This window comes from Oryctolagus cuniculus, chromosome 3 (genome assembly GCF_051225735.1).
Source record: "Oryctolagus cuniculus isolate XC-2025 breed Fujian yellow rabbit chromosome 3, ASM5122573v1, whole genome shotgun sequence".
Lineage (NCBI taxonomy): Eukaryota > Metazoa > Chordata > Mammalia > Lagomorpha > Leporidae > Oryctolagus > Oryctolagus cuniculus.
The window spans coordinates 31352751-31379659 of NC_142869.1; the positions used below are offsets into that span (position 1 = coordinate 31352751).

At 38.8% G+C, this 26909-nt stretch overlaps 1 protein-coding gene across 1 annotated transcript in view; it reads right to left on the bottom strand.

Annotated features, from left to right (window-relative positions):
- Positions 1-26909, bottom strand: part of PTH2R (parathyroid hormone 2 receptor) — a 141491-nt gene that overhangs the window by 63889 nt on the left and 50693 nt on the right. Inside the window, exons 3-5 of the mRNA XM_070070279.2 lie at positions 17427-17537; positions 17190-17311; positions 9855-9952 (exon numbers count right to left, since the gene is read on the bottom strand). Of these exons, the coding sequence (XP_069926380.1) occupies positions 9855-9952; positions 17190-17311; positions 17427-17537 (331 nt within the window). The remainder of the gene's footprint in view (positions 1-9854; positions 9953-17189; positions 17312-17426; positions 17538-26909) is intronic.

Sequence of the window (26909 nt, forward strand, 5' to 3'; positions counted from 1 at the left end):
CTGTAGGGTTTTTGATGAGAAGCCAGCTGTGCATATAATTGGAAACCCTCTGAAAGTAATCTGGCATTTCTCTTGTGCACATTTTAGAATCTTTTCTTTACATTTTAATGTGGAGAGTTTGACTATAATGTGTCATGGTGAAGATCTTTTCTGGTCATGTCTATTAGAAGTTCTATGTGCTTCCTGTACTTGGGCAGCCCTTTCTTTCTCCAAATTAGGGAATTTTTCTGTTATTATATCACTAAAAGGACTTTCTAATCCATTCTCTCTTTCCACACCTTCAGGAATACCTAAGACCCATAAGTTGTTGTTTTTTTTGGGGGGGGGTCATTTTATAGTATCCCATAAATCTCCAACACTATTCTTTAGTTTTTTGAGTTTTTTTTTAAGTCTGACTATAAAATTTCTAGACATTTGTCTTCTAACTCATATATTATTTATTCTGCTTCACCAAGTCTGTTGTTATAGCTTTCCATTGCATTTTTATTTGATCTATTGAATTCTTCATTTCCAATATTTCATTTTGATTTCTGTTTAAAATCCCAATTTCATGGGATAAATATTTATTCATGTCATGGATGGGTTGCTTTAATTCATGGATTTTCTTCTGGTTATTTCTAAGTAACCCTACAAGCAATTTGTATAATTCCATTCAGGCATTTTTCAATCTTTTCATTTTCCCATTCTAGTATTGAAGTGTTATTGGGTTCCTCTGGGGGCATGATGCTGTCTTCCTTATTCTTGTTTCTTGAATTTCTGTGCTTATTTTTTAAGTCTTTGCTGAGTTTTATTCCATATGATGGCTTTATCTTTGAGCTTTTCCTCTGTGGCTTAGTAGTGTCTGCTCATCCCGTGAATACCCAGAGGCATGTGTTGGGTGTGGCCAAGGAGCTCCGTTCAGTGCACCAGTGTTGGGAGAATATCCAAGATGATACCCAAGTTGGGCATGGTAGATCTCCTGTCTTTTCATCAGAAGGGAGGGCTTTATCAGCTCTGTTGGTGTAATCTTACCCTCACCTTTTCTCCTCCAAGGTTACCAATGCTTAGGCACTAGCCCCATTGTGTACAATATTCATCTGCACTACCACAAAAACACCACAAAGGATCCATGCAGTCCTTGGTTTGAGCCTGGATATACCACAATGACTAAACAGGCCTTCAGGGAATCCTGAGTATGTGGAGCCCCCATACCTACTGCCAAGAGACCCAGCCACACCCTGCACCCTCCCACATAGCCACAGTGTTTCCACAGTCCCAGTACTCAAGGCTCCCACAGTCATGGGGCACTGAGGATCCACTCCACTCTGTCAGTCCATCCTGCCACAGAGATGAGGAGACACTCCTAGAGCTAGCCACCTGTGGGTACTTCACCCAGGCAGCTTCAGTCCCAGAGCCTGTGACATGCTGGGAGGCTAGGGGGCACCTACACTCTTATGTGGGTACCCAGCCCCCTGTCAATCTTCCCAGCCAAACATCTCCTCTCAGCTGTTTGCCAGGTGGGCAGACACAAGCTGGCACAGTTGTTATGTATTTCCAAAATGGCATCTGCCCTCTCATGGCCAGTTACAGGGCACACTGTAGTGGGGGGGGGAGGTGATGGTGAGAAAGACACATGCCCCTTTTTCTCCTCTAGGTTGGCAGGTACACTGTCCCCCATAAGGCTCCACAAAACAGCCCCACAGCTATATTGCCAGTGGCTTGGCCTGCTGCAGTCTGGTCTCACCTCACTCTCCAATGCTGGTGCTGAGGATCTTGACTGCTGGGGTCCAGTGTTGTGTCCATGCTCTTGCCATGTCTCTACACCCTCCATGTACAGCTACATCATCCCTCTTCCTTTGGTGGACTTACCATTACAGTTTTTTCCCTAACTCTTCCCTAAGATCGCACTCTCTCTACTTTTTTTATCTATCTTCCCCTAGCATAGAGTAATTTCCCTCCCTATTCCACCATCTTGGAAACCTCCTAAGTTTTGATGTTTAAAACACATTACTTACTATCCTGATAAAGGAATATTTTGTTTTGTGGCACAGAAGAATTACTGAATTTTTGTATAACGTTATGCTATAGAGTATAGCAACTGCAAAAAAGCATATAAAAATTGTAAAGAATCCATTATTAAAACTGTGATGAATTATTAGTAAATTGAAGAATTATTATTTAGTCATTTCTATACTGCTGATTTTTCACATAGCTTTGTTGCGGAGCCAAGTGGAGTACAACGGAATAAGCTCTGGATAAGGAGTCAAATGAAAAAGGTTCTATTTTCAGCTTGACCACCTTTGTAAGACCTGGTGATCTTAGACACAGAGCTTCATTGCTCCTGTGCCAAGTCAACTTCTCAAAGCTGTTTTGGGGAAATCCTCTTTAATTCCCAAAATCTAATCATGTTACTCTTCTGTGTAAAAACAAAAATTCATTAGCTATTTGCTACTTTTATGGAACAAAATCCAAAGGCCCTTGACAAGAGACTACAAAGTCAAATACCACAAAGCTCTGATTTCTTCCTGGCATTCCTATGTAGCCACTCTTCCCTGTGCTTCAAATGCTGTGTATGCAGGGGCCTCTCCTGTGTTCCTTGTGTCATCTACTGCTATATACCCCCGAGTCTTTGCACATTCTGTTCCTACCATTCAGAGTGCACCGAATACCGTCACGTTATTTAATACTAGCTCACAAGTCAGTCGTGCTGGGATAGCTTGCTCTTTCTCTCTAGCGCTCTCTCTCCTCTCCTCACCCCCTAAGATTGGACTACTTTCCTGATGATCCCAAAATCTCTTATACAAACACAGTACTAACAATTTTTATAATAATTCAATGGTTAAATCTATTTCAGTGATATACATGCTGCTTTTCTGACCTGCAGCATAAATTTACGTGAAATCTATCAATACTAAAAAAAACCTATCACATGGTAGAGAAATTATTTGTTAAGAAAACAATTAATCAATTAAAGGAATCCTGAATTCTCAAAGATTCCATGTTTTTGCTTAATCTAGACATAGGTTTGGATCACTCTTCACTATTCTTTTTATTTTTGTTAAATCCTATTTATACCCAAGTATGACTTTAGATTTCACTTCATCTTAAAGACCTCCCACCTCATCTTCCTCCTCTGCCTAAATTACTATGAACCACCAGAATTCCATTTTTCATGAACTTTTTTGAAGAATCCTTACATATATTGCAGTACAGATCTGTTATATTTGACTTTCAGCTTTTTTTTTTAACTTTAATTTAATGAATATAAATTTCCAAAGTGCAACTTTTGGATTATAGCGGGTTTTTCACCTCTATAACTTCCTTCCCACCTGCAACCTTCCCCTCTCCAGCTGCCTCTCCCATTACATTCACATCAAGATTCATTTTCAATTATCTTTATATACAGAAGATCAATTTAGTATATATTAAGTAAAGATTTCATCAGTGTGCACCCACACAGAGCATAAAGTGTAAAATACTCTTTCAGTACTAGTTATAGCATTAAACAAAATATACAGCACATTAAAAAGAGATCCTATATGAGGAATAAGTGCACAGTGACTCCCATTGTTGACTTAACAAATTGATACACTAGTTTATGGCATCAGTAATCTCCCTAGGCTCTAGTCATGAGTTGCCAAGGCTATGGAAGAATTTTGAGTTCACCGACTCTGATCATATTTAGACAAGGTCATGATCAAAGTGGAAGTTATCTCCTCCCTTCAGAGAAAGGTACCTCCTTCTTTGATGGCCCCGTTCTTTCTGCTGGGATCTCACTCACAGAGACCTTTCATTTAGGTCCTTTTTTTGCCACAGTGTCTTGGCTTTCCATGCCTGAAATACTCTCATGGGCTTTTCAACCAGATTCAAATGCCTTAAGGGCTGATTCTGAGGCCAGAGTGCTGTTTAGGACATCTGCCATTCTATGAGTCTGCTGTGTATCCCGCTTCCCATATTGGATCGTTCTCTCCCTTTTTGATTCTATCAGTTAGTATTAGCAGACCTAGTCTTGTTTATGTGATCCCCTTGACTCTTAAACCTATCATTATGATCAATTGTGAATAGAAATTGATCACTGGGACTAGTGAGATGGCATTGGTACATGCCACCTTGATGGGATTGAATTGGAATCCACTGGCACATTTCTAACTCTATGATTTGGGGCAAGTAAGATTGAGCAGGTCGCAAATTTTGCATCTCTTCCCTCTCTTATTCCCACTCTTATATTTAACAGGGATCCCATATTATTAAATAGAACAAAAAATACTAAAAGGGATAAAGTATTAAATTGTTCATCAGCATTCAGGACAAGGGCTGATCAAGTCATTGTTTCTCATAGTGTCTATTTCACTTCAAAAGGTTTTCTTTTTGGTGCTCGGTTAGTTGTCATCAATCAGGGAGAATATATGATATTTGTCCCTTTGGGACTGGCTTATTTCACTCAGCAAGATGTTTTCCAGATTCCTCCATTTTGTTGCAAATGACTGGATTTCATTGTTTTTACTGCTGTATAATAATCTGTAGAGTACATATCCCATAATTTCTTTATCCAGTCTACTGTTGATGGGCATTTAGGTTGATGCCAGATCTTAGCTATTGTGAATTGAGCTGCAATAAATATTAAGGTGCAGACTGCTTTTTTTGTTTGCCAATTTAATTTCCTTTGGGTAAATTCCAAGCAGTGGAAAGGCTGGGTTGAATGGTAGGGTTATATTCAGGTTTCTGAGGAATCTCCAGACAGACTTCCATAGTGGCTTAACCAGTTTGCATTCTCACCAACTGTGGGTTAGCGTTCCTTTTTCCCCACATCCTTGCCAGCATCTGTTGTTGGTAGATTTCTGAATGTGAGCCATTCTAACCGGGATGAGGTGAAACTTCACTGTGGTTTTGATTTGCATTTCCCTGATTGCTAGTGATCCAGGACAATTATTCATGTGTCTGTTGGCCATTTGGATTTCCTCTTTTTAAAAAATGTCTATTCAGGTCCTTGGCCCATCTCTTGGGTGGGGTGTTTATTTTGTTGCTGTGGAATTTCTTGATCTCTTTGTAGAATCTGGTTATTAAACCTTTATCTGTTGCATAGTTTGCACTCCACTCTCAGAAATAGACAGATAAAGAGGACAGAAGATCAACAAGAAAACAGCAGTTTTAATCGACACTATTGCCCAAATGGATCTAACAGATATCTGCAGAACTTTCAATCCTACATTTAAAGAATTTACATTCTTCTCAGCAGTGCATGGAACCTTCTCTAGGATTGACCACATACTAGGCCATAAAGCATAGAATGGCAGGTGTTCTAAACATCACTCTGACCTCAGAATCAACCCTTAATGCATTCAGATCTGACTGAAGAGCCCATGAGAGTATTTTACGCATGGAAAACCAAGACACTTTGGCAAAAAAAAGAGGACCTAAATGAAAGATCTCTGCGAGTGAGATCCCAGGAGAAAGAACGGACCATCAAAGAAGGAGGTACCTTTCTCTGAAGGGAAGAGAGAACTTACACTTTGACTATGACCTTGTCGGAATAAGATCGAAGTCGGCGAACTCAAAAGGCTTCCATAGCCTTGGCAACTCATGACTAGAGCCTATGCAGCTATGCCTTAAGCAAGAGTGTCAAATTGTAAAGTCAACAATGGGAGTCACTGTGCACTTACTCCTCATATAGGATCTCTGTCCTTAATGTGTTGTTCAATGTGAATTAATGCTATAACTAGTACTCAAACAGTATTTTACACTTTGTGTTTCTGTGTGGGTGCAACCAGTTGAAATCTTTACTTAATATATACTAAATTGATCTCTGTATATAAAGGTAATTGAAAATGAATCTTGATGTGAATGGAATGGGAGAGGGAGCAGGAGATGGGGGGGTTGTGGGTAGGAAGGAAGTTATGGTGGGGAAAAGCCATTGTAATCCATAAACTGTACTTTATAAATGTATATTTACAAATAAAAGTTTTAAAAAAAAAGAAAAATCATCCACCCAGACCAAGTGGGATTTATCCCTGGTATGCAGGGATGGTTTAATGTGTGCAAAACAATCAATGTGATACACCACATTAACATACTCAAGAAGAAAAACCATATCATTATCTCAATAGATGCTGAGAAAGCATTTGATAAAATTCAACATCCTTTCATGATGAAAACTCTAAGCAAATTGAGTATAGAAGAACATTCCTAAATGCAATCAAAGCAATTTATGAAAAACCCATGGCCAGCATCCTATTGAATGGGGAAATGTTGGAAGCATTTCCCCTGATATCTGGTATAAGACAGGGATGCCCACTCTCACCACTGCTATTCAATATTGTTCTGGAAGTTTTAGCCAGAGCATTCAGGCAAGAAAAAGAAATTAAAGGGATACAAATTGGGAAGGAAGAACTCAAACTATCCCTCTTTGCAGATGATATGATTCTTTAGTTAGGGGACCCAAAGAACTCTAGTAAGAGACTATTGGAACTCATAGAAGAGTTTGCCAAAGTAGCAGGATATAAAATCAATGCACAAAAATCAACAGCCTTTGTGTACACAGGCAATGCCATGGCTGGGGAAGAACTGCTAAGATCAATCCCATTCACAATAGCCACAAAAACAATCAAATACCTTGGAATAAACTTAACCAAGGATGTTCAAGATCTCTATGATGAGAACTACAAAATCTTAAAGAAAAATAGAAGAGGATACCAAGAAATGGAAAAATCTTCCATGCTCATGGATTGGAAGAATCAACATCATCAAAATGTCCATTCTCCCAAAAGCAATTTATAGATTCAATGTGATACCAATCAAAATACCAAAGACATTCTTCTCAGATCTAGAAAAAATGATGCTGAAATTCATATGGAGACACAGGAGACTTCGAATAGCTAAAGCAATCTTGTACAATTAAAACAAAGCCCAAGACATTACAATACCAGATTTCAGGACATACACGTGCAGAAGCATGAAGAAAGACCCCTACCTTTCACCTTACACAAAAATCCACTCAACATGGATTAAAGACCTAAATCTACGACCCAACACCATCAAATTATTAGAGAACATTGGAGAAACCCTGCAAGATATAGGCACAGGCAAGGACTTCTTGGAAAAGACCCCAGAAGCACAGGCAGTCAAAGCCAAAACTAACATTTGGGATTGCATCAAATTGAGAAGTTTCTGTACTTATAAAGATACAGTCAGGAAAGTGAAGAGACAACCAACAGAATGGGAAAAATATTTGCACACTATGCAACAGATAAAGGGTTGATAACCAGAATTTACAAAGAGATCAAGAAACTCCGCAACAGCAAAACAAACAACCCACTTAAGAGATGGGCCAAGGACCTCAATTGACTTTTAGCTTTTAAACAAACATCAGAAACCCACATGAATTCATATAATAAAATGTCAAATAGTACAATCAAAATCTTGTGCTTAGCAACAGCTCCAAAAGAATTAAATGCCTTGGAAAAAAATTTAACCACAGATGTCAAAGGTCTCTATGATGAAAATGAAAATTATCGAACATTAAAGAAAGAAATAGAGGAAGACATTAAAAATGAAAAATCTTACATATTCATGGATTGGAAGATTCAAGATCATTTAAATTTCCATACTACCAAAAACATTTTAAAGTCAATATGATCGAAGTCAGAATATCAGTGACATTCTTCACAGATCTAGAAAAAATATGATTCTAACATTCATATGGGAACACACAAGAGATCTAAATGCCTAACGAAATCTTACACAACAAAAACAAACCCAGAGGTATCACATACCTGATTGATTTAGAGACATACTACAGGGTAGTTATAATCAAAACAGCCTGGTACTAGCTCTCTGCTGTGGCCCGGGAAGGCAGTGGAGGATGGCCCAAGTGCTTGGGCCCCTGTACCTGCATGGAAGACCAGGAAGAAGTACCTGGCTCCTGGCTCCGGATTGGCACAGTGCTGGCTGTGGCGGTCATTTGGGGAGTGAACCAATGGAAGGGATGACCCTTCTGTCTGTCTGTCTGTCTCTCTCTCGCTCTCTCTCTCTCTCTCTATATATATATATATATAAAACTCTGTCAAATAAATAAAAAAATTTTAAAAGGAGAAAACAGCCTGGTACTGCCACAAAAACAGACTTGTACACCAATGGAAAAGAACAGAAATCAAGCCATGCATCTCCAATTAACTTATCTTTAAATATGAAGCTAAAATCATTACTTGGAGCACGGACAGTGTCTTTAACAAATGGTGCTGGGGAAAATGGATCTCCATGTGCAGAAGTATAAAACTAGATCTACACCTTACACCTACAAAAAAAAAAAAAAAAAAAAAAAAAAAAAAAAAAAAAAAAAAACTCCACGCACAATGGATGAAAGACCTAAATCTACTACCTGATTCCATCAAATTATTAGAGAACATTGAGGAAACTCTGGAAGATGTTAGTATAGGCAAGAACTTCTTGGAAAAGACACCAGAAGCACAAGCAATCAAAGCCAATATTGAGTAACTGGATTATATCAAGGTGAGAAGCTTCTGCACTACAAACTGCTCAAAATGTAAACTGGTGCAGCTACTGTGGAAGACAGTATGGAGAAACCTCAGAAATATGAATACAGACAACCTACTATATTATCCAGCCATCCAACTCCTGGGAATTTACCCAAACCAAAAAATAATCAGCGTCTGAAAGAGTTATCTGTATACCCATGCTCACTGCAGCTTAATTCACAGTAGCTAAGATATGGAATGAACCCAGACTTCCATCAACTGTTGACTAAATAAAGAAATTATGGTATATATACACTATGGAGTACTACTCAGCTGTAAAAAAAAAATCCTGTCTTTTGCAACAAGATGGATGCAACTAGAAACTGTTAAATTTAAAAAGCCAGTTTAAAAAAAACAGATATCATGTGTTCTCCCTGACCCAAAGTAACTAATAGAGTACCTAAAATATAATGTATTGGAGTGAAATAGACATTTTGATATTTGATGATTGTTTACAGCCCTTGTCTCTTGCATTGAAGAATAGTGTTTTTTTCTTCATATTGTTTGTTGGATTATTTTCCTTAATGTAGGGTTAACTACACAATCATTAAGCTGAAAATAGATCTTTGTAAAAACTAAGAGTGGGAATGTGAGAAGGAGGGGGAGAAAGGGCTGGAGCATGGGTGGGAGGAAGGGTGGCAGGGAAGTGTCACTATGTTCCTAAATCTGTATATATGAAATACATACCTTTCTCTGAAGGGAGGAGAGAACTTCCACTTTGACCATGGCCTTGTCTAAATATGATCAGAGTCAGTGAACTCAGGGGGCTTCCATAGCCTTGGCAGCTCATGACAAGAGCCTAGGCTGATTACTGAGGCCATAAACAAGAGTGTCAATTTGTTAAGTCAACAATGGGAGTCACTGTGCACTTACTCCTCATGTAGGATCTTTGTCCTTAGTGTGCTGTACATTGAGATTTAATGCTATAACTAGTACTCAAACAGTATTTTTCACTTTATGTTTCTGTGTGGGAGCAAACTGTTGAAATCTTTACTTAATGTATGCTAAACTGATCTTCTGTATATAAAGATAATTGAAAATGAATCTTGATGTGAATGGAAGGGGAGAGGGAGTGGGAAAGGGGAGGGTTGCGGGTGGGAGGGATGTTATGGGGGGGAAGCCATTGTAATCCATAAGCTGTACTTTGGAAATTTATATTCATTAAATAAAAGTTAAAAAAAATAAAAAAGAAATACATAAAACTTTAATAACTAAATGAAATTTTTAAAAAATCTTTTCCTTGGGAAGAATAGTTGAGGGCAAGGATTATGAGATCTTCCTGTCTTCTGTGGATAGGAGTTAGACCATGCTATCTCATGCAGAAAGTAACTGGGATTCTCTCACCTGAAGTAACCGATGAGAAGAATAGCCACAACCAAGGAACCAAAAGAAACGGAATAACCAACAGTGTATATGACATAGAGGCGCTCAAAGAACTCTTCCTACAGGAAAACAGAAAAATTTGTTAAAACACTACTTTATTAGGAAACTAGTAGAAATAATATGCCATTTTTGGAAAATTATTTCTTGTTCTCTTAACTCTTTAAGACTGTAATTTATATGCAATAAAATTTAAAGATCTTGATAGACTAGTTTAATGGGTTTGACAAGCCAATTTAATTGGTTCCCCTTGCTAGTCACAAAACGACCAACCATCTACATCCAGGTATTTATTGTTCCAATTTCTGTCCCCCAAAAAATTATCTTTCTCTATTCATGTACTGCACATACTTCTTGATTGTTCTTAGACTTCTTAGAATTATATGGCATATGCTCTTTTGTGAACAATATTGTTACCTATATTAATGGTTCATTCCTGTTTAACTTTTTAAACTTAAAATAATTTTAGATTCACAGGAGTGCGAAATATAGTAGGGAAAGTCTCATGTAGTCTTAACACAGTATCCTCAATTAGTTATATCTTACATAATTACAATAAAATATCAAGAGCAGAAATTTGCCATCAGTGCAATGTGTATATTTGTAGTCCTGTGTCACTGTACAGCTTTATAACCATAAATGCAACCAAGCTACACAAATATTTCTTTTTTAGAAAACTTTTATTTAATAAATATAAATTTCAAAAGAACAACTTTTGGATTATAGTGGTTTTCCCCCTATAACCACCCTCCCACCTGCAGCCATCCCATCTCCCACTCCCTCTCCCATCCCATTCTTCATCAAGATTCATTTTCAATTATCTTTATACAGAAGATCAACTTAGAATATACTAAGTAAAGATTTCAACAAACTGCACCCACACAGACACACTAAGTATAAAGTACTGTTTAAAGACAATTTTATCATTAATTGGCATAGTACAACACATTAAGGACAGAGATCCTACAAGGGGAGTAAGTGCACAGTGACTCCTGTTGTTGATTTAACAATTGACACTCCTGTTTATGATGTCAGTAGTGATCCGAGGCTCTTATCATGAGCTGCAAAGGCTATGGAAGCCTCTTGAGTTCACAAATCTGACCTTATTTAGACAAGGCCATAATCAAATGGAAGTTATCTCCTCCCTTCAGAGAAAGGTACCTCCTTCTTTGATGCTCCATTCAATGCAACCAAGCTACAGAAATATTTCACCAGTACAAAGAACTCCCTGTGCTGTTGCTTTACAAACACACCAACCCTCCTCCTTTCCCACCCTCTGGTCTGAGAATTCTTAATTTGTTTCAGCTCTTTGCAATTCTGTCATTTCATAAATATTATTTAAGTTATATAGTATGATACTTTTTGAGATTCCTTGTTTACTCAGAATAATGTACCCAAGGTCCAGTTAAATTGTTGCATATAACAGAAGTAGTATTCCATGGTATATTTGTAAATATATATATATATATATACACACATATATATTTGAAGTGAATATCTTTAAAAATTGATTTATTTATTTGAAAGTCAGAGTTACAGAGAGGAGCAGACAGAGAGATCTCCTATCCACTGGTTCACTCCCCAGATGGCTGCAATGACTGGGACTGGGCCAGGCAGAAGCCAGGAGACAGGAGCTTCTTCTGGGTCCTGTGGGTGGCAGAGGCCAGATACTTGGGCCATCTTCCACTGCTTTTCTCAGGCGGATTTGCAGCAGGGAGCTGGATTGGAAGTGGAGCAGCCAGGACTCAAACTGGCACCCGATATTGTTGATCCACTGTGCCACAACTCTGGCCCCTGAAGGGAGTTTCTTATAGGTAGTATGAACTCTTTAATTAACACACAATTATTCTTAGGCATTTAAATTTAACTGAAAAGTGATCCCTGTTAAATATAAGAGTGGGTATAAGCGAGGGAAGAGATGTACAATTTGGTACATGCTCAATGGGACTTGCCCCAAATGGTGGAGTTAGAAATGTACCAGGGATTCCAATACAATCCCATCAAGGTGGCATGTACCAATGCCATCTCACTAGTCCAAGTGATCAATTTATGTTCACAATTCATCATAATGATAGGTCTAAGAGTCAAAGGGATCACATAAACAAGACTAGTGTCTGCTAATACTAACTGATAGAATCAAAAAGGGAGAGAACGATCCAACATGGTAAGCAAGATACACAGCAGACTCATAGAATGGCAGATGTCCTAAACAGCACTCTGACCTCAGAATCAGCCCTTAAGGCATTTGAATCTGGCTGAAAAGCCCATGAGAGTATTTCAGGCATGGAAAGCCAAGACACTGTGGCAAAAAAGGACCTAAATGAAAGGTCTCTGTGAGTGAGATCCCAGCAGAAAGAACGGGGCCATCAAAGAAGGAAGTACCTTTCTCTGAAGAGAGGAGATAACTTCCACGTTGACTATGACCTTGTGTAAATAAGATTGGAGTGGACAAACTCAAGAGGCTTCCATAGCCTTGGCAGCTCATGACAAGAGCCTCAGGTGATTACTGACGCCATAAACAGGAGTGTCAATTGTTAAGTCAACAACAGGAGTCACTATACACTTACTCCCCATGTAGGATCTCTGTCCTTAATATGTTGTACTATGTGAATTAATGATATAACTAGTACTCAAAGAGTACTTTATACTTTGTGTTTCTGTGTGAGTGCAAACTGTCGAAATCTTTACTTAGTATATATTTGAAACTGAATCTTGATGTAGAATGAGATGGGAGAGTAAGTGGGAGATGGGATGGTTGCGGGTGGGAGGGTGGTTATCAGGGAATAAAGCTGCTATAATCCAAAAGTTAAAAAAAAGAAAATCCCCTAAGATGTGAATGAGACACTCAGAGTGAAAGGCAGCAGATAGCTGAAGGCATAAGAACATCAAGCTTCTTCTGTTACAAGCTGGTTTAAAAGCTTGCCTCTTTTCTTTGTATCCCCTTCTATGGTCTGGTTGCTCCTCTCCTGCTATGAATCTAGGGATAAGTGCATGGGTCTCTTCTCTCTTTGGAAAGGTTTGCTCCTTTATGGAATTTAGTTCACTGAAACTTCATTGTATCCTTGTTACTTGATGGATTCTTACAGATTTTTGATTTTGCCTCTTTCCCAAGGTATTATTGTGACTGCCTACACTCTGACAAGGAGCAGGTTTTACCTCTTATTCTTCTTCACTTGATCTTAGCCAAAAGGCCGAGAAGCTATTCTTTTTCTTTTAAGTATTTTTAAGACATATTATTTTCTGTTAATTGTTTAACTTTCCATATAAAATAGTTGTGGAATGTTTAAAATACAAGAGGAGGGAAAAAAATCTCCAAATGAAACATTGTTAGTATCTGATATATATCTTTTCAGTCTGTTTCTATGCATCATTTTGCATTGTTTTAAGCATATGTATTCTCAATGTATATACAAGTTTATTAATTGATTTTTTCAGTTAACTATAAGACAAAAGAATTTCCTGAGGTTGCAAGCTGTTTTTAAAAATATGTAATTGAGCTTTCTTCATCAGTTCTTCATTGGAAATTTTGTTTGGTTGGTTGGTTAGTTGTGTTTTTTTTTTGTTTTCTGTTTTTTTTTTTTTTGGACAGGCAGAGTGGATAGTGAGAGAGAGAGAGAGACAGAGAGAAAGGTCTTCCTTTGCCGTTGGTTCACCCTCCAATGGTCGCAGCGGCTGGCGTGCTGCGGCCAGCGCACCGTGCTGATCCTAAGGCAGGAGCCAGGTGCTTCTCCTGGTCTCCCATGGGGTGCAAGGCCCAAGTACTTGGGCCATCCTCCACTGCACTCCCTGGCCACAGCAGAGAGCTGGCCTGGAAGAGGGGCAACCAGGACAGAATCCAGAGCCCTGACCGGGACTAGAACCCGGTGCGCCAGCGCCGCAGGCAGAGGATTAGCCTATTGAGCCTCGGCGCCGGCTTCTTCATTGGAAATTTAAAGTCTTCACAATAGTCATGGAAATAATTAATTGTTCAATGAACATTTCTTACATTCAGTTTCCCCACTCCAAATCGTTATGCTCAATCTTAGATTAAGACTAAAGAATATGAGTTCTTCAAACATTCTTATTATATATTAATAAATTGCAGTACAAAAATGCCTTTAGTCATGGGATATACATGGTAATTTTTACAGTATGCTACTTGCAAAATATCAAACTCCAGAAATAAATAGAAGAAGACACAAAAAAGAAAAATCTTTCATATTCATAGATTGGAAGAATAAATAACATCAAAATGTCCATATTACCCAAAGCAATTTACAGATTCAGTGTTATCTCAATCAAAATACCAATGACATTCCTCTCAGATCTAGAAAAAATGATAAGATAATTCACATGGAAACAAAAGAGACCCTGAATAGTTAAAGCAATCCAAAACAACAAAGACAAAGCCAGAAGCATCACAATATCAAATTTTAAGACATACTACACAACAGTTATAATCAAAACAGCCTTAAGTCTTAAGAGAAAAAAACTGTCAACCCAGAATACTATACCAGCAAACCTCTCATTCATGAATGAAGGTGAAATAAAGACCTTCCATAACAAACAGAAATTGAAAAAATGTGTCACCACTCATCTAACAAAAGATGCTTTATGATCTGCTAAACACAAAAGTGCAGGCATACAATCGTCACTCTGAAAGAATGTGAAGGCAGAAAATCTCCAAGTAAAAGTACAAAGGACATTCAAAGTAAACATAGGAATATTTATGGAAAAATGGCAGTGCCAAGTCATTATTTAGCAATAGTAATCTTCAATGTAAATGGCCTAAACTCTCCAGTTAAAAGATACAGAATGGCTGAATGGATTTTAAAAATCTGCATATAAGAAACATTTTCCTACAAAAAATATATTTCTATAAGAAGCACATCTCATCAATAAAAATATACGCAGACTGAAAATGAAAGGATGGGGAAAAGATAGTCCATGCTAATTAAAAGCCTAAAAGAGCTTGTGTAGCCATCCTAATATCAGACAAAATAGGATTTAACACAAAAACTGTTTAAAGAGACAAAGAAGGCCACTACATAATAATTAAGGGATCATTCAACAGCAGATGTGACTATACTAAATCTATTCACCCAAATACAGGGTGCCTGTCTATTTAAAATAAATGTTAATGATTCTAAGGAGAGATATAGATTCCAACACAATAGTAATAGGGGACTTCAACACCCCACTTTCATCAATGGACAGATCAACCAGACAGAAAATCAACAAACAACAAAGCTAATCAACACCATAGACCAAATTGACCTAACTGCTAGAACATTTCATCCTACAGTTGCAGAATACACATCCTTTTCATCAGAAAATAGAACTTTCTCTTGAATAGACCCGGAAGTGCAGTGGAGGATGGCCCAAGTCCTTGGGCCTCTGCACCCATGTGGGAGACCCAGAGGAGGCTCCTGGCTCCTGGCTTCAGATCGGCACAGCTCTGGCCATTGCAGCCAATTGGGGAATGAACCAGCGGATGGAAGACCACTCTCTCTCTCTTCCTCTCCTTCTCTCTTTGTGTAACTCTGACTTTCAAGTAAATAAATAAATCTTTAAAAAAATAAAGTTAACTGAAAATATATCTTTGTAATAATTAAGACTGGGAATAGGAGAAGGAAGACAAAGAAGTGTGGGAGTGAGGGCAAGAGAGAGGGATGAATGGGAAGTATTCTTATGTTCCTGAATCTGTATATGGGAAATACATGAAATTTGTACACCTTAAACAAAATTAAAATATAAATAAATAAAAGATTACAATTTGGGGCCATTGCTGTGTCATGAAAGGTAAATCTACATCTGCAGTGATGGCATCCTATTTGGGTGCTGGTTCAAGTTCCAGTTGCTCCACTTCCCATCCAGCTCCCTGCTAATATGCCTGGGAAAGCAGCAGAAGATGGCCCAAGTCCTTCAGCCCCTGTAACCACATGGGAGACCCAGAAAAAGCTCCTGGCTCCTAGCTTCAGCCTGGCCCAACCCTGGCCATTATGGCCATTTGGGGAGTGAACCAGTGGATGAAGATCTCTCTCTTTTTCTTTCTCTCTCTCTCACCACTCTCTCTCTCTCTCTCTCTCTCTCTCTCCTCTCCCACTTTCCCACACTCCCTCTCCCTCCATAAATTTGCCTTTCAAATAAATAATCTTTAATAAAAATGGTTATGTAGCACATGTTTTCCCAAGATGTTTGTTTTCGACTCAGATGTAAACCTGTTTCACTCATTCTGTAGTTCATTGTAGTTCAAGGAAACTAAGCATCTGGATCCATTAGTGTTTTGTTTATATTGTGTAAAATATAATGATCTATTATAAAAGCACCACCATTTGTATTTTTTTTCTCTAGGATTTGCCCTTAAAATTAACTTGGTATTTCCGTTGCTTTTGTTTAATATGATTAAAAAATAAAGTATTAAACTGAGAAAAAAATAAAATAAAATAAAATAAAAATGGTTATAGTTCAGGGTAAATAAAAGCATGACTTAATTTAATGATTATCTAAAAGCTGTGAAAAATTTGCATTTGTCATTTTTTAAATGTTTTAATTATTTATTCGAGAGGCAGAGACAGACAAACAAACAGAAAGAGACAGAGTGCCATCCACTGGTTCAGGCCACAAATACCCACATCAAAGGGCCAAGGACAAGTGGCCAATGCCAAGGGCTGGGAAACTCAATATTGGTCTCCCCTGCTGAGGGCAGGGACACAACTACCTAAGCCATCAACATTGCCCCCAAGGGCTCACATTAGCAGGAAACGAAGTCAGGAGCAGAGCTTGGTATCAAACTCAGGCCTTCCAATGTGAGACACAGGCTTCCTAACCACTAGGTCAAATGCTCACCTTGTACTTGCCAACATTGAAATTACAAATAAAGGTCATCAGAGAGTACACTAAATATCGGTGAATGTTTACTATTGCCAACGAGATAAAAAGTATTTTTGAAGCATTTTATATGTAAAATGCACAATCCTTCAGGAACATAGAATGAGACAAGATGTAGCCATTCGCTAAGAAGAAATCATGAATCATGCAGACTCGTGACTGAGGTTTTTATATTTGTATGTAATTAAATATAATATAAATATAACATAATATACATATTTATAAGTATATATGACTGTATCTCAGCCACGTAACTAAACTAAGTAAAATACCAGGATGTTTCAGATGCATCTGAAAGATTCCAACATTGTTTTTATCTTTAATGACTTTTGTGACAAAGAATGCAAGCATTTCTATTTATAATGATTGGCAATCAACAATTGCATAAATATTATTCCTTAGGGCTCATAAACACAAAAATTTCATTACCTTTCGTTTGCTGATATCGGGCTGCATAAAGCGAAGGCAGTCTGAATAATTGGACCATGTTTTATTTAAGCTATGCACAAAATCCCATGTTCCATTGGGGTTACAGTGTCGGAAAGCAACTCCTATAGGGACATGAAAGACACTGAGATTACTTAGTCCCCTTAGAGACTACAACAACATCATAAAAAGACAAGTACGTTTCTCTTTCAAATTAATCATTTCAGAAAAATTTAATACCTTTATGATTGAAGTCAAAAATATAAGAAGGGCATGGGACAGCTGATATTTTCCCCACTGTTCCTCTGGGCCAACAAATGAGTCCATCCCATTCTGGGAAGCAATTACCTTCTGACAAAAAAAATTAAAAAGCAAATAAATAAAGAAAAATGCAGCTGGAAACAAAACAAATGCATTCAAAATACAAAATTTCAAGACACTGCCTATGGCAAAATGTAAAACATTTTTTTTTTGTCTGAGAAACTCGAATAAGGTAGTTAAGATGTAAATGCTCTGAGGCCCTGTGGCAAAGCAGGTGCCATTGTTCCATACGGGCACTGGTTCAAGTTCCAGATGCTCCACTTTTGATCCAGCTCTCTATTGTGGCCTGGGAAAGCAGTAGAAGATGGCCAAATCCTTGGGCCCCTGCACCCACATGAAAAATCCAAGCCCCTGGCTTCAGATCAGCTCAGCTCTGGCTGTTGCAGCCATCTGGGGAGTGAACCAGTGGAAGAAAGACCTCTCTCTCTCTCTCTCTCTCTCTCTCTGATTCTGTCTCCCTATAACTCTGTCTTTCAAATAAATAAATAAATTTTTAAAAAAAGATGTAAATGCCCCAAAATTCTTCTACCTAGCCTCATCAAAGGTCATTTGTAAGAATATTTTACTTGCATAAATTTTAAAGTTCAAATTTTTCCAATATATTAGTTATGATAGTTAAAGCAAATAGTACATCAGAAACATTAGAAGCTGGGAACTTCTATAGCTAATTTCTTCCCATAATAATATTGTAGCTCTATTTTTACCCAAGATCTTTTTAAATCGCTGTTAAAAATAAAACACACATAAAAGAGATTACACTTCACAGATAACCTAATAACCTACAAGAATCAACTCTTTTTACTAATAATTTTAATAATTTCTTTTAGTCTTATGTTCATCTCAAACAAAATTCTTATAAGCTCTACTTTCTTCAAGATATTACTGATTCCCATCACTTCTCACAGCCTCCACTGCCATATGATGATCCAAGTCACCTCATGTCCCTCCTGAATTACTGCAATAGTCTCCAACTGTGCTTCCTGATTCTGTTCTTGCCCTGTGCAGGACAGTTTTCTGAATGGCTTTGAACCAGCCCAATTCTCCATACCCCCTTTACTGCATTTCTCGAGAATAACTCTAGAACGTGTTGGAAATGCAACATCCACACCTAAGGAATGGAAATGTATAGGACAGCCTGGGCTCGGTTCCACTCCCTCCCAGAAACAGGTGTCTTTGACCAGTTTAGCCGCCCAGTCAGTCATGTGTTCCCTGAGACATATAAACCAAGGTGGCCTGTTTGCTGATATCTTTCACATGTGGTACAAGTGGGTCATGTGCAGTTGAGATTCCATCCACTCCTGGAAACTTTGCTGATTCCTGGAAGAAGGACTTGTAATGATTCCTAAGCTTCAGTTGTCCCTTGCTGCCTACCTGTAAATAACAAACCCATTTCATGCAATTTGTGTATACTTAAGTGCAGTCTTTCTTTCTGGACTCAGACCTAAGTCAATAACTAGTGCACTATGAACAGGGGTTCACATCCTCCTCTCCTTTATTCTTTTAACAATTTATTTATTTATTTGAAAGGCAGTGTTACAAAGGCAAAGGCAGAGAGAGAGATAGAAAGGTTTTCCATCTGCTTGGTTCACTCTCCAAATGACCACAATGGCTGGAGCTGTGCCAATCCAAAGCCAGGAGCCTGGCACTTCTTCCAGGTCTCCCACGCGGGTGCAGGAGCCCAAGGTCTTGGGCCATCTTCTACTGCTTTCCCAGGCCATAGCAGAGAGCTGGATCAGAAGTGAAGCAAGCAGGACTCGAACCAGCACTCATATGGGATGTCCGCACTGCAGGCGGCAGCTTTACCGACCATGCCACAGCAACAACCCCTCCTTTATTCTTAATACCATGGTCCAAATTCTTACCCATCTCACTCTTGAGCAAAAGCCTAATCTTTGCCATGTCTGAAGGCCCTACACACTCTGCTCTCTTCCCCAGCTTGTCTCACTGACTATAGTTCTCATTACCACCCAGGGGTCTACATGCAGTTCCTGGATATCAATGCCATTTCCCCAGAGAGCCCCAAGGCTTATTCCCTCATATCCCTCAAAATTTCACTCAAATGTCAACTTCTAAATAAACTCTTCCCATTTAAAATGGCATCCTGAGGGGCCAGCGCTCTGGTGCAGTAGGTTAATCCTCCACCTGTGGCATCGGCATCCCATTTGGGAGCCGGTTCTATTCCCGGCTGCTCCACTTCTAATCCAGCTCTGTGCTATGGCCTGGGAAAGCAGTAGAAGATGGCCCAAGTCCTTGGGCCCCTGCATCCACGTGGGAGACCAGGAAGAAGCGCCTGGCTCCTGGCTTCGATTGATGTAGCTTCAGCCATTGTAGACATCTGGGGAGTGAACCAACGGAAGGAAGACCTTTCTCTCTGTCTCTCCCTCTCACTGTCTGTAACTCTACCTCTCAAATAAAATAAATAAAATCTTTAAAAATAAATAAATAAATAAAATGGCATCCTGAAACACTCCCTACCCTATCCCTTTGTCTTCATCTTCTAAGATTGTAATTTCTTCATTGTTTCATTAAGCCACGGGATTTAAGAATATTGAACATGGAGGTTTTTGTTCACTTTGTCTCCTGCTTTAGCCACATTCTTAGAACAGAAACTAGCACTTGGTAGGGGCTTCACATAATACTCCTTGTTAAAACTGTGCTCTTTAAGACTCCTCTCCATTAGCTATGCATTGAACTTCTAGGAAGAGAGCCCACCAGCCATGTCTTACCTCAAGTTCCCAAAGACAGAAACTCTCAATGAATGCTGTTTTCATTTTCTATTACTGCTATAACAACTTGCCAAAAGCTTAGCAACTTTTTTATTTATTTTTACTTCAGGTAAACAAATTTCATATATACATTTTTAGGAACATAGTGATACCTCTCACCCTACCCGCCGTGATGCCTACACTCCCACCATTCCTCCCTATTCCCTCTCTTAATTTTTAAAATGATCTACTTTTAGTTTCCTTCATACTCATAAGATTAATCCTACACTTACAAATAGTAAGAAGAAAAAAAAACTGTTCCTCAACAGTAGAGTCAAGGGCTATAAACAACCATCAAATCTGAAAATGTCAATTTCACTCCTATACATTACATTTTTTGATACCCTATTGGTTACCACAGATCAGAAGAAACATATGGTATTTGTCTTTTTAGCCCTAGATTTTGGCCTTGGGAGTCTATTAGTAGGGGTCCAGCAGAGCCCACCAGACTTCTGAATTACAAAAACTCTGAGAAGATAAATTTAAGTTGCCAAGTTTGTCTTTTTGACTGCTAAAGCCTAAATTCTAGGGACAAGCAGGGTTTCTTCCCCTTAGGGAGCCTGTGGGGAGAAGCCACTTCCTTGCTCATTCTGGTTGTTGGCAGAGTCAGCTTCTTGCAGTTGTGGAACTGGGATTCCCATTTCCTTTCCGAGTGTTGGCTGTCAGAGGAAGTTTCTTATACTCCTTGGCTCATGGCCCCTTCCACCATCTTCAGAGTCAGTAAGGCAACTGGAGTCCATATCACAGTTCAAATCTCCCCCTGCTGTCTTTTGCTGCCACTGTTTCTGAATCTCAAGGACCCATGTGATTGCATTGGATCCATCCACATAACCCAGAAGGACTTCCCCAGTTTAAAGTCCATAGCCTTAATCTTTTTTATTTTTTTAATAATCTTTTAACTGATACACAAAAATTGAATACATTTGGGGTCTCTGCACACTCCCCTTTTGCCATGTGACAGCATACACAGTTACAACACCTCTAATAGGGCATAAACATCTGTGAAGGGCCATTAACCTGCTACCACAAGTACTATCCATTATAATTATCAATTTTTTAGTTACCAATTACACTAGCTGCGATTTAGTATGTTTTTTCAAGGCAATGCTCAAGATTTCAAGTTGGTTGTTAGGCTTTGAATAGTCAGCACAACACAGCCTCACATAAACACTGATCTCTATGGAAAAGAATTTAGCATAAGCCTGAAATTAACTTCTTAGTGTCCACCATATCACACAGAAACAACTATTTGATTTTCTCTGTGGAATGATGTGTCAATAAGAAAACCAAATGTCTACCTTCACCCACACTGCTCTTTGTAGATGAGAACATTTTCTAGGAAGCATCTTCACATTGCTCACATAATAAAAGCCTTGGCTTTGCATAACCCAGGCAACCAGGAACTCATCACAATGGCTCCTGTTTCTGGTACACAGGTCTACCTGTATCTCTCTTCTCCATTCTCTACTTATTTGTCTTCCTTTTTGTTTATACGGAGAGAAATAAATGAATCTCTCCTAACAACTTGGTCCTCGACAATCTTCCATGTCTTAACAGCATTCCTTACAACTTCCTACCCATTTACTTTGTCACTAACAAGTCATATTCTTTATACATCTCAGCTGTCCAATCCAATACCAGACATGCACCCTGTATCTATTGTACAACCTGCATAAACTGGACCTGAACATATAACTAGTTTTCCCTTTAAAGCCCATGCTGCAATGTCACATGCTATTTCCTGTAAGAGTTAGTCACATGATGGAATAAGGTCGTCATAATAAGTGTAGAATCCAACAGCCAGTTTATTTTATAATTACGTAGTTTTTAAAAAGTAGGTCATGGAGATGGCAATGTGGCACAGTGGGATAAGCTGCAATTTGTAATATCGGCATCCCATTTTGGAGTGCCTGACCAAGTCCCAACAGTTCTGCTTTTGATTCAGATCCCTGCTAATATGCCTGGGAAAGCAATAGAAGAAGGCCAAATGCTTGGGCTCCAACCAATCCACGTGGGAGATTCAGATGGAGTTCCTAGCTCCTGGCTTTGTCCTGTCCCAGACCCAGCCATTGCAACCATTTGCGTGGAAGGAAGATTCTCTCTCTTTCTTTCCTTATTTATTTTTATTTATTTATTTGACAGGTAGAGTTATAGACAGTGAGAGAGACAGACAGAGAGAAAGGTCTTCCTTCCGTTGGTTCACTCCCCAAATGGCTGCCACAGCCGGTGCCGCACCAGTCTGAAGCCAGGAGCCAGGTGCTTCTTCCTCGTCTCCCATGCAGGTGCAGGGGCCCAAGCACGTGGGCCATCCTCCAATGCCCTCCTGGGCCACAGCAGAGAGCTGGACTGGAAGAGGAGCAACTGGGACTAGAACCCTGCGCCCATATGGGATGCCAGCGCCGCGAAGTGGAGCATTAACCAAGTTAGCCAGAGCGCCGGCGATTCTCTCTCTCCCTCTCTCTGTGTCCACTTCTACCCCCTGTCTCTTACTCTCTCTGTGTCTCCCCTCTTTTTTTGTAATTCAGCTTTTCAAGTAAACAAATCTTTTTTAAAAACTGTTAAATTTTTTTTCTCATGTTCTAAAAGGGATATTTTTCTAGTTGCCTACAAAATACCACTCCATACACGTATACACACAGACATACTACTCAAACTTCAGAAAACCACTGCTCCCTCAAACAATATTTGTGTGGATGATATTTGTTTCTCTGGAAGATCTTTTACGAAAAACTGACAGATATGCATAAAGGGTTGAAAAGACTGGAAAAGCCATGACATCACACAGAAAGTACAGAGATCTTAATTAGCATCTTCTCTTTGGTCACCATGTCAGTAAATACTTCATTATTTGGCAAGAAACTAATTAATTGCCTAATGACACACCAATCTCTCTTTCATAAGTCAACATTAATTATAATCTGTAATTCTTTGTGTATGATAGGACAAAGTAATTATTAGTGTGGCTTTCCCAACCATGGTATTACACAGAATCTAAAATTTGGAGAATTTAACCCCTCAGTTACAAATAAGAAAATACAACCATATTTTTAAGTGGAACTAAAATTCACAATGTTTTCATTTTTGCTTTTAAGTACTTGAATAGTTTTATACTTAGATATTTTCCTTTCCTAAACATTAGGGAATTTTTAATGTTATTTTTATTTTAAAAAATTTCAGAAATAACACAGAATACTATACACCCAAACTAAAATTGACAGTTGTTAATATTTTATAACGTTTATTTCCTCTAATTTAGAATTTGCTATAATTTTAAAGTAAATTGTAGACAACATGACAGCTCACTCCTAAATATTGCTATATTCATCTCTGAATTTTAAAGTGAAATTTTCTTGAAATAGCTAGTCAATTCCAACTGTCATTCCAGGTTTTACAATTTTAAGGTGAGTCAATTTACACATAACTAGAGATTTTCATTGAAAATCTTAACCATATTTAACTTAACTTAACCATATTTAACTCTATTTGTATGGAGAAGACTCTCAATGAAAGTTGTTTTATTTATTTTAATATTTACTCATTTACATATTTCAGATGTCTTTAGAATCACATGAGTTTACATTTCATTTATTTATTCTATTGTTTGTCAATCAGATGATGAGTGACACACTCATACTTACCACTGCCCATACTAGTCCCCCTGTCTTGTTGCTTCTTCCTCTACACATTTAATATCTATGCCTTTAATTTTAAGATGAAATGATTATCCTTCCAGGAAGGAAGGTCCCTCCCTGGTTCATTAAGATGCTCTTCAAGGGTCCCATGGTTTGAATCTCTCTGTCACTGAAATCACACACCATCCTAAAGATGTCAAGCTCCCTTTCAAACAAATCAACCACATTTGGCAAGGATGGAATTTCATTTGTTTTTCAATGTTTAGTACAGAAGCAACACTTTGTGGGCACCTAAAAACATGAAGATACTGAAGATGTTAGACTGGTAATCTCCAAAAAATCTTCCAGCTCAAAATTTCTTGAGACTTCATAAAAAATATTTCATTCAGACTTCTAAGACAAAGATCCTTCCAAATTGCTTCATGATGATTCTGCTTCTTGTTAGATGCACATGTCTGAGACAGCAAGGTCATTGTTCTTTCTTTCTTTCTTTCTTTGTTTATTTATTTATTTATTTATTTATTTATTTATTTCAAAGGTACAATGAGAGAGAGATTATCTTCCATTGCTGGTTTACTCCCCAAATGCCCATAACAGTCAAGGCTAGGCCAGAGCAAACCTAGGAGCCAGGAATATCATCTAGGCCTCCAATGTAAGTGGCAGAAACCAAAGTAATTGAGTCATCACCTGCTGCTTCTCAGGTGTTTTAGCAGGAATCTGGATCAGAAGCAGAGTAGTCTGAACTCAAAGCAGCACTCCAGATATGGGATGCAGGAATCTCAGTAGGGGGCTCACCCACTGTGTCACAGTACCCACCCTTGTTATTGTATTATCAATATAACTGTCATTTCCACAGCTTCTTTCTCTATTCCACTTGGAACTTCATTTCTCTGTAAATCATACCCTAAACACCTGTATCAACAGCTCTACACCTGGTCCATGGGTATTAGTGATCCCTTCCCCCCATCTAACATGTTATGACTACCCAGAGTTCCTTTTACAGGCAAATCCTTCCACCTGCAAGAACGAGCAAGCTTTCTCCCAGTCTTGGTTGGTGTAAGCTTTGCAGCTTCCTTCTCTGCAGTGCTGGCCTCAGGAGCTGTCCTAGGCCACAATGTTATGTGTATTAACCAGTTCCAAGAGCAACTCCAGCAACTATGAGAGATCATCAGGTCCACTGAAACTTCAGCAGACACCATTTGGGGCCTCCAAAATCAGATCACCTCACTGGCAGATGTAGTGCTACAAAATAGACAAGCTCTGGACCTTAGAACAGCTGAAAAAGGGGGAACTTGTGTTTTTCTGGGAGAACAGTGTTTTTATTATGTTAATTAATTGGGCCAGGTAAAGCAAAATGTTAAAAAGCTCCAACGAACTGTCACATCTATGAAGCAGTCTGCCCTTGGATCCATAGAGTCTCTCCTCTCTTCCTCCCTATGGAGGCCCCTCACCACTTGGTTAATGCCACTCCTAGGACCATTGGCTGCTATTCTCACCCTGGCTTTTATACTACCTTGTCTGTTTAAGTGTTTACAGAGGGTGATAATGGAATGAACCAAAGCCTTCACCAACCATGCAGTCAACCAAATGCTACTACAGGAATATACTCAGCTCCCCACCCAGAAGATAAAAACTTGAGATGTCACACCACACCAGCAGAAAGTGATTCATCACCCCATGTCAGCAGGAAGCAGCTAAAGAAGATAGACCATTGCCCCTCCACTCCTCCTAGGCTTTTGTGGCCGATGAAATCCCATGCAACACTTGCTTTATGAAAAACAAAAGGGAGCCGGCGCCGTGGCTCAATAGGCTAATCCTCCACCTTGCGGCGCCGGCACACCGGGTTCTAGTCCCGGTTGCCCCTCTTCCAGGCCAGCTCTCTGCTATGGCCAGGGAGTGCAGTGGAGGATGGCCCAGGTGCTTGGGCCCTGCACCCCATGGGAAACCAGGAAAAGCACCTGGATCCTGGCTCCTGCCAAAGGATCAGCGCGGTGCGCCGGCTGCAGCGGCGGCCATTGGAGGGTGAACCAACGGCAAAGGAAGACCTTTCTCTCTCTGTCTCTCTCTCTCACTGTCCACTCTGCCTGTCAAAAATAAAAAAAAAAAAAAAAAAAAAAAAAAAAAAAAAAAGAAAAACAAAAGGAGGAATGTTAGTGAAATGGTGCCATCTTATCTAAAAGTGTCATCTCAAGCCCTGAATGCCATCTTGGCCTCTTTAAGACCCAACCTGGCTTACTAGGAGTCAGGTGGCCAATTGGCCCAACTGTAAGCAACAATCCCACCCCCACTCTGGGATTCACTGTTCCCATTCCCTAACCCCCACATTTCTACAACAATTGTTTTCTGACCCAGCTGCCTTTTCCGCCTTCTCCCTCCAGCCTGTCAAGTTTCCCCTGTCAATAGACCCTTTCCCTCACTCCAATGTGTTCTGTAGTGGTCTTTCACTATTCTTAAAGAAATAACTTTAAATTACATATATTTTAATATTTAAAGCAAGAGGATCCTAGAAGAGATGCTTCATATTCATAAAAGGTTTAATTCACCAAAAATATGACATTTCAAAACTGTATATATAATTAATAATTTCTTTTCAAAATAGATAAAGCAAAAAATGAATTTTCCAATGGAAAGTTGAAAAATTCACCATCATGATGGGAGAATTTTTTTAGAGTTTATTTAAGGTATAAAAATTTCACATGTTCACAGATTCAGGAACATGGTGATACTTTCTATCCCACCCTCGTTCTCACCTGTAAGAGACTTTAAGATATATATATCAGGAAAGAATAGTTTAAGCACATAAAAAATCATTATGAGTACACTGTGTATGAACCACAAAACTAGTAAGTCTAATCTAGTTGGCATTATAAAACACTGTCCTCATATATCCCTTGGAAGACCAAATGAATATTTATCAAAATTGACTATAATATAAGCCATTTTTGATATTTTAAAACTATGAGTATCATGTGGGTCACATTCTCTGATCATAATCAACTGATACA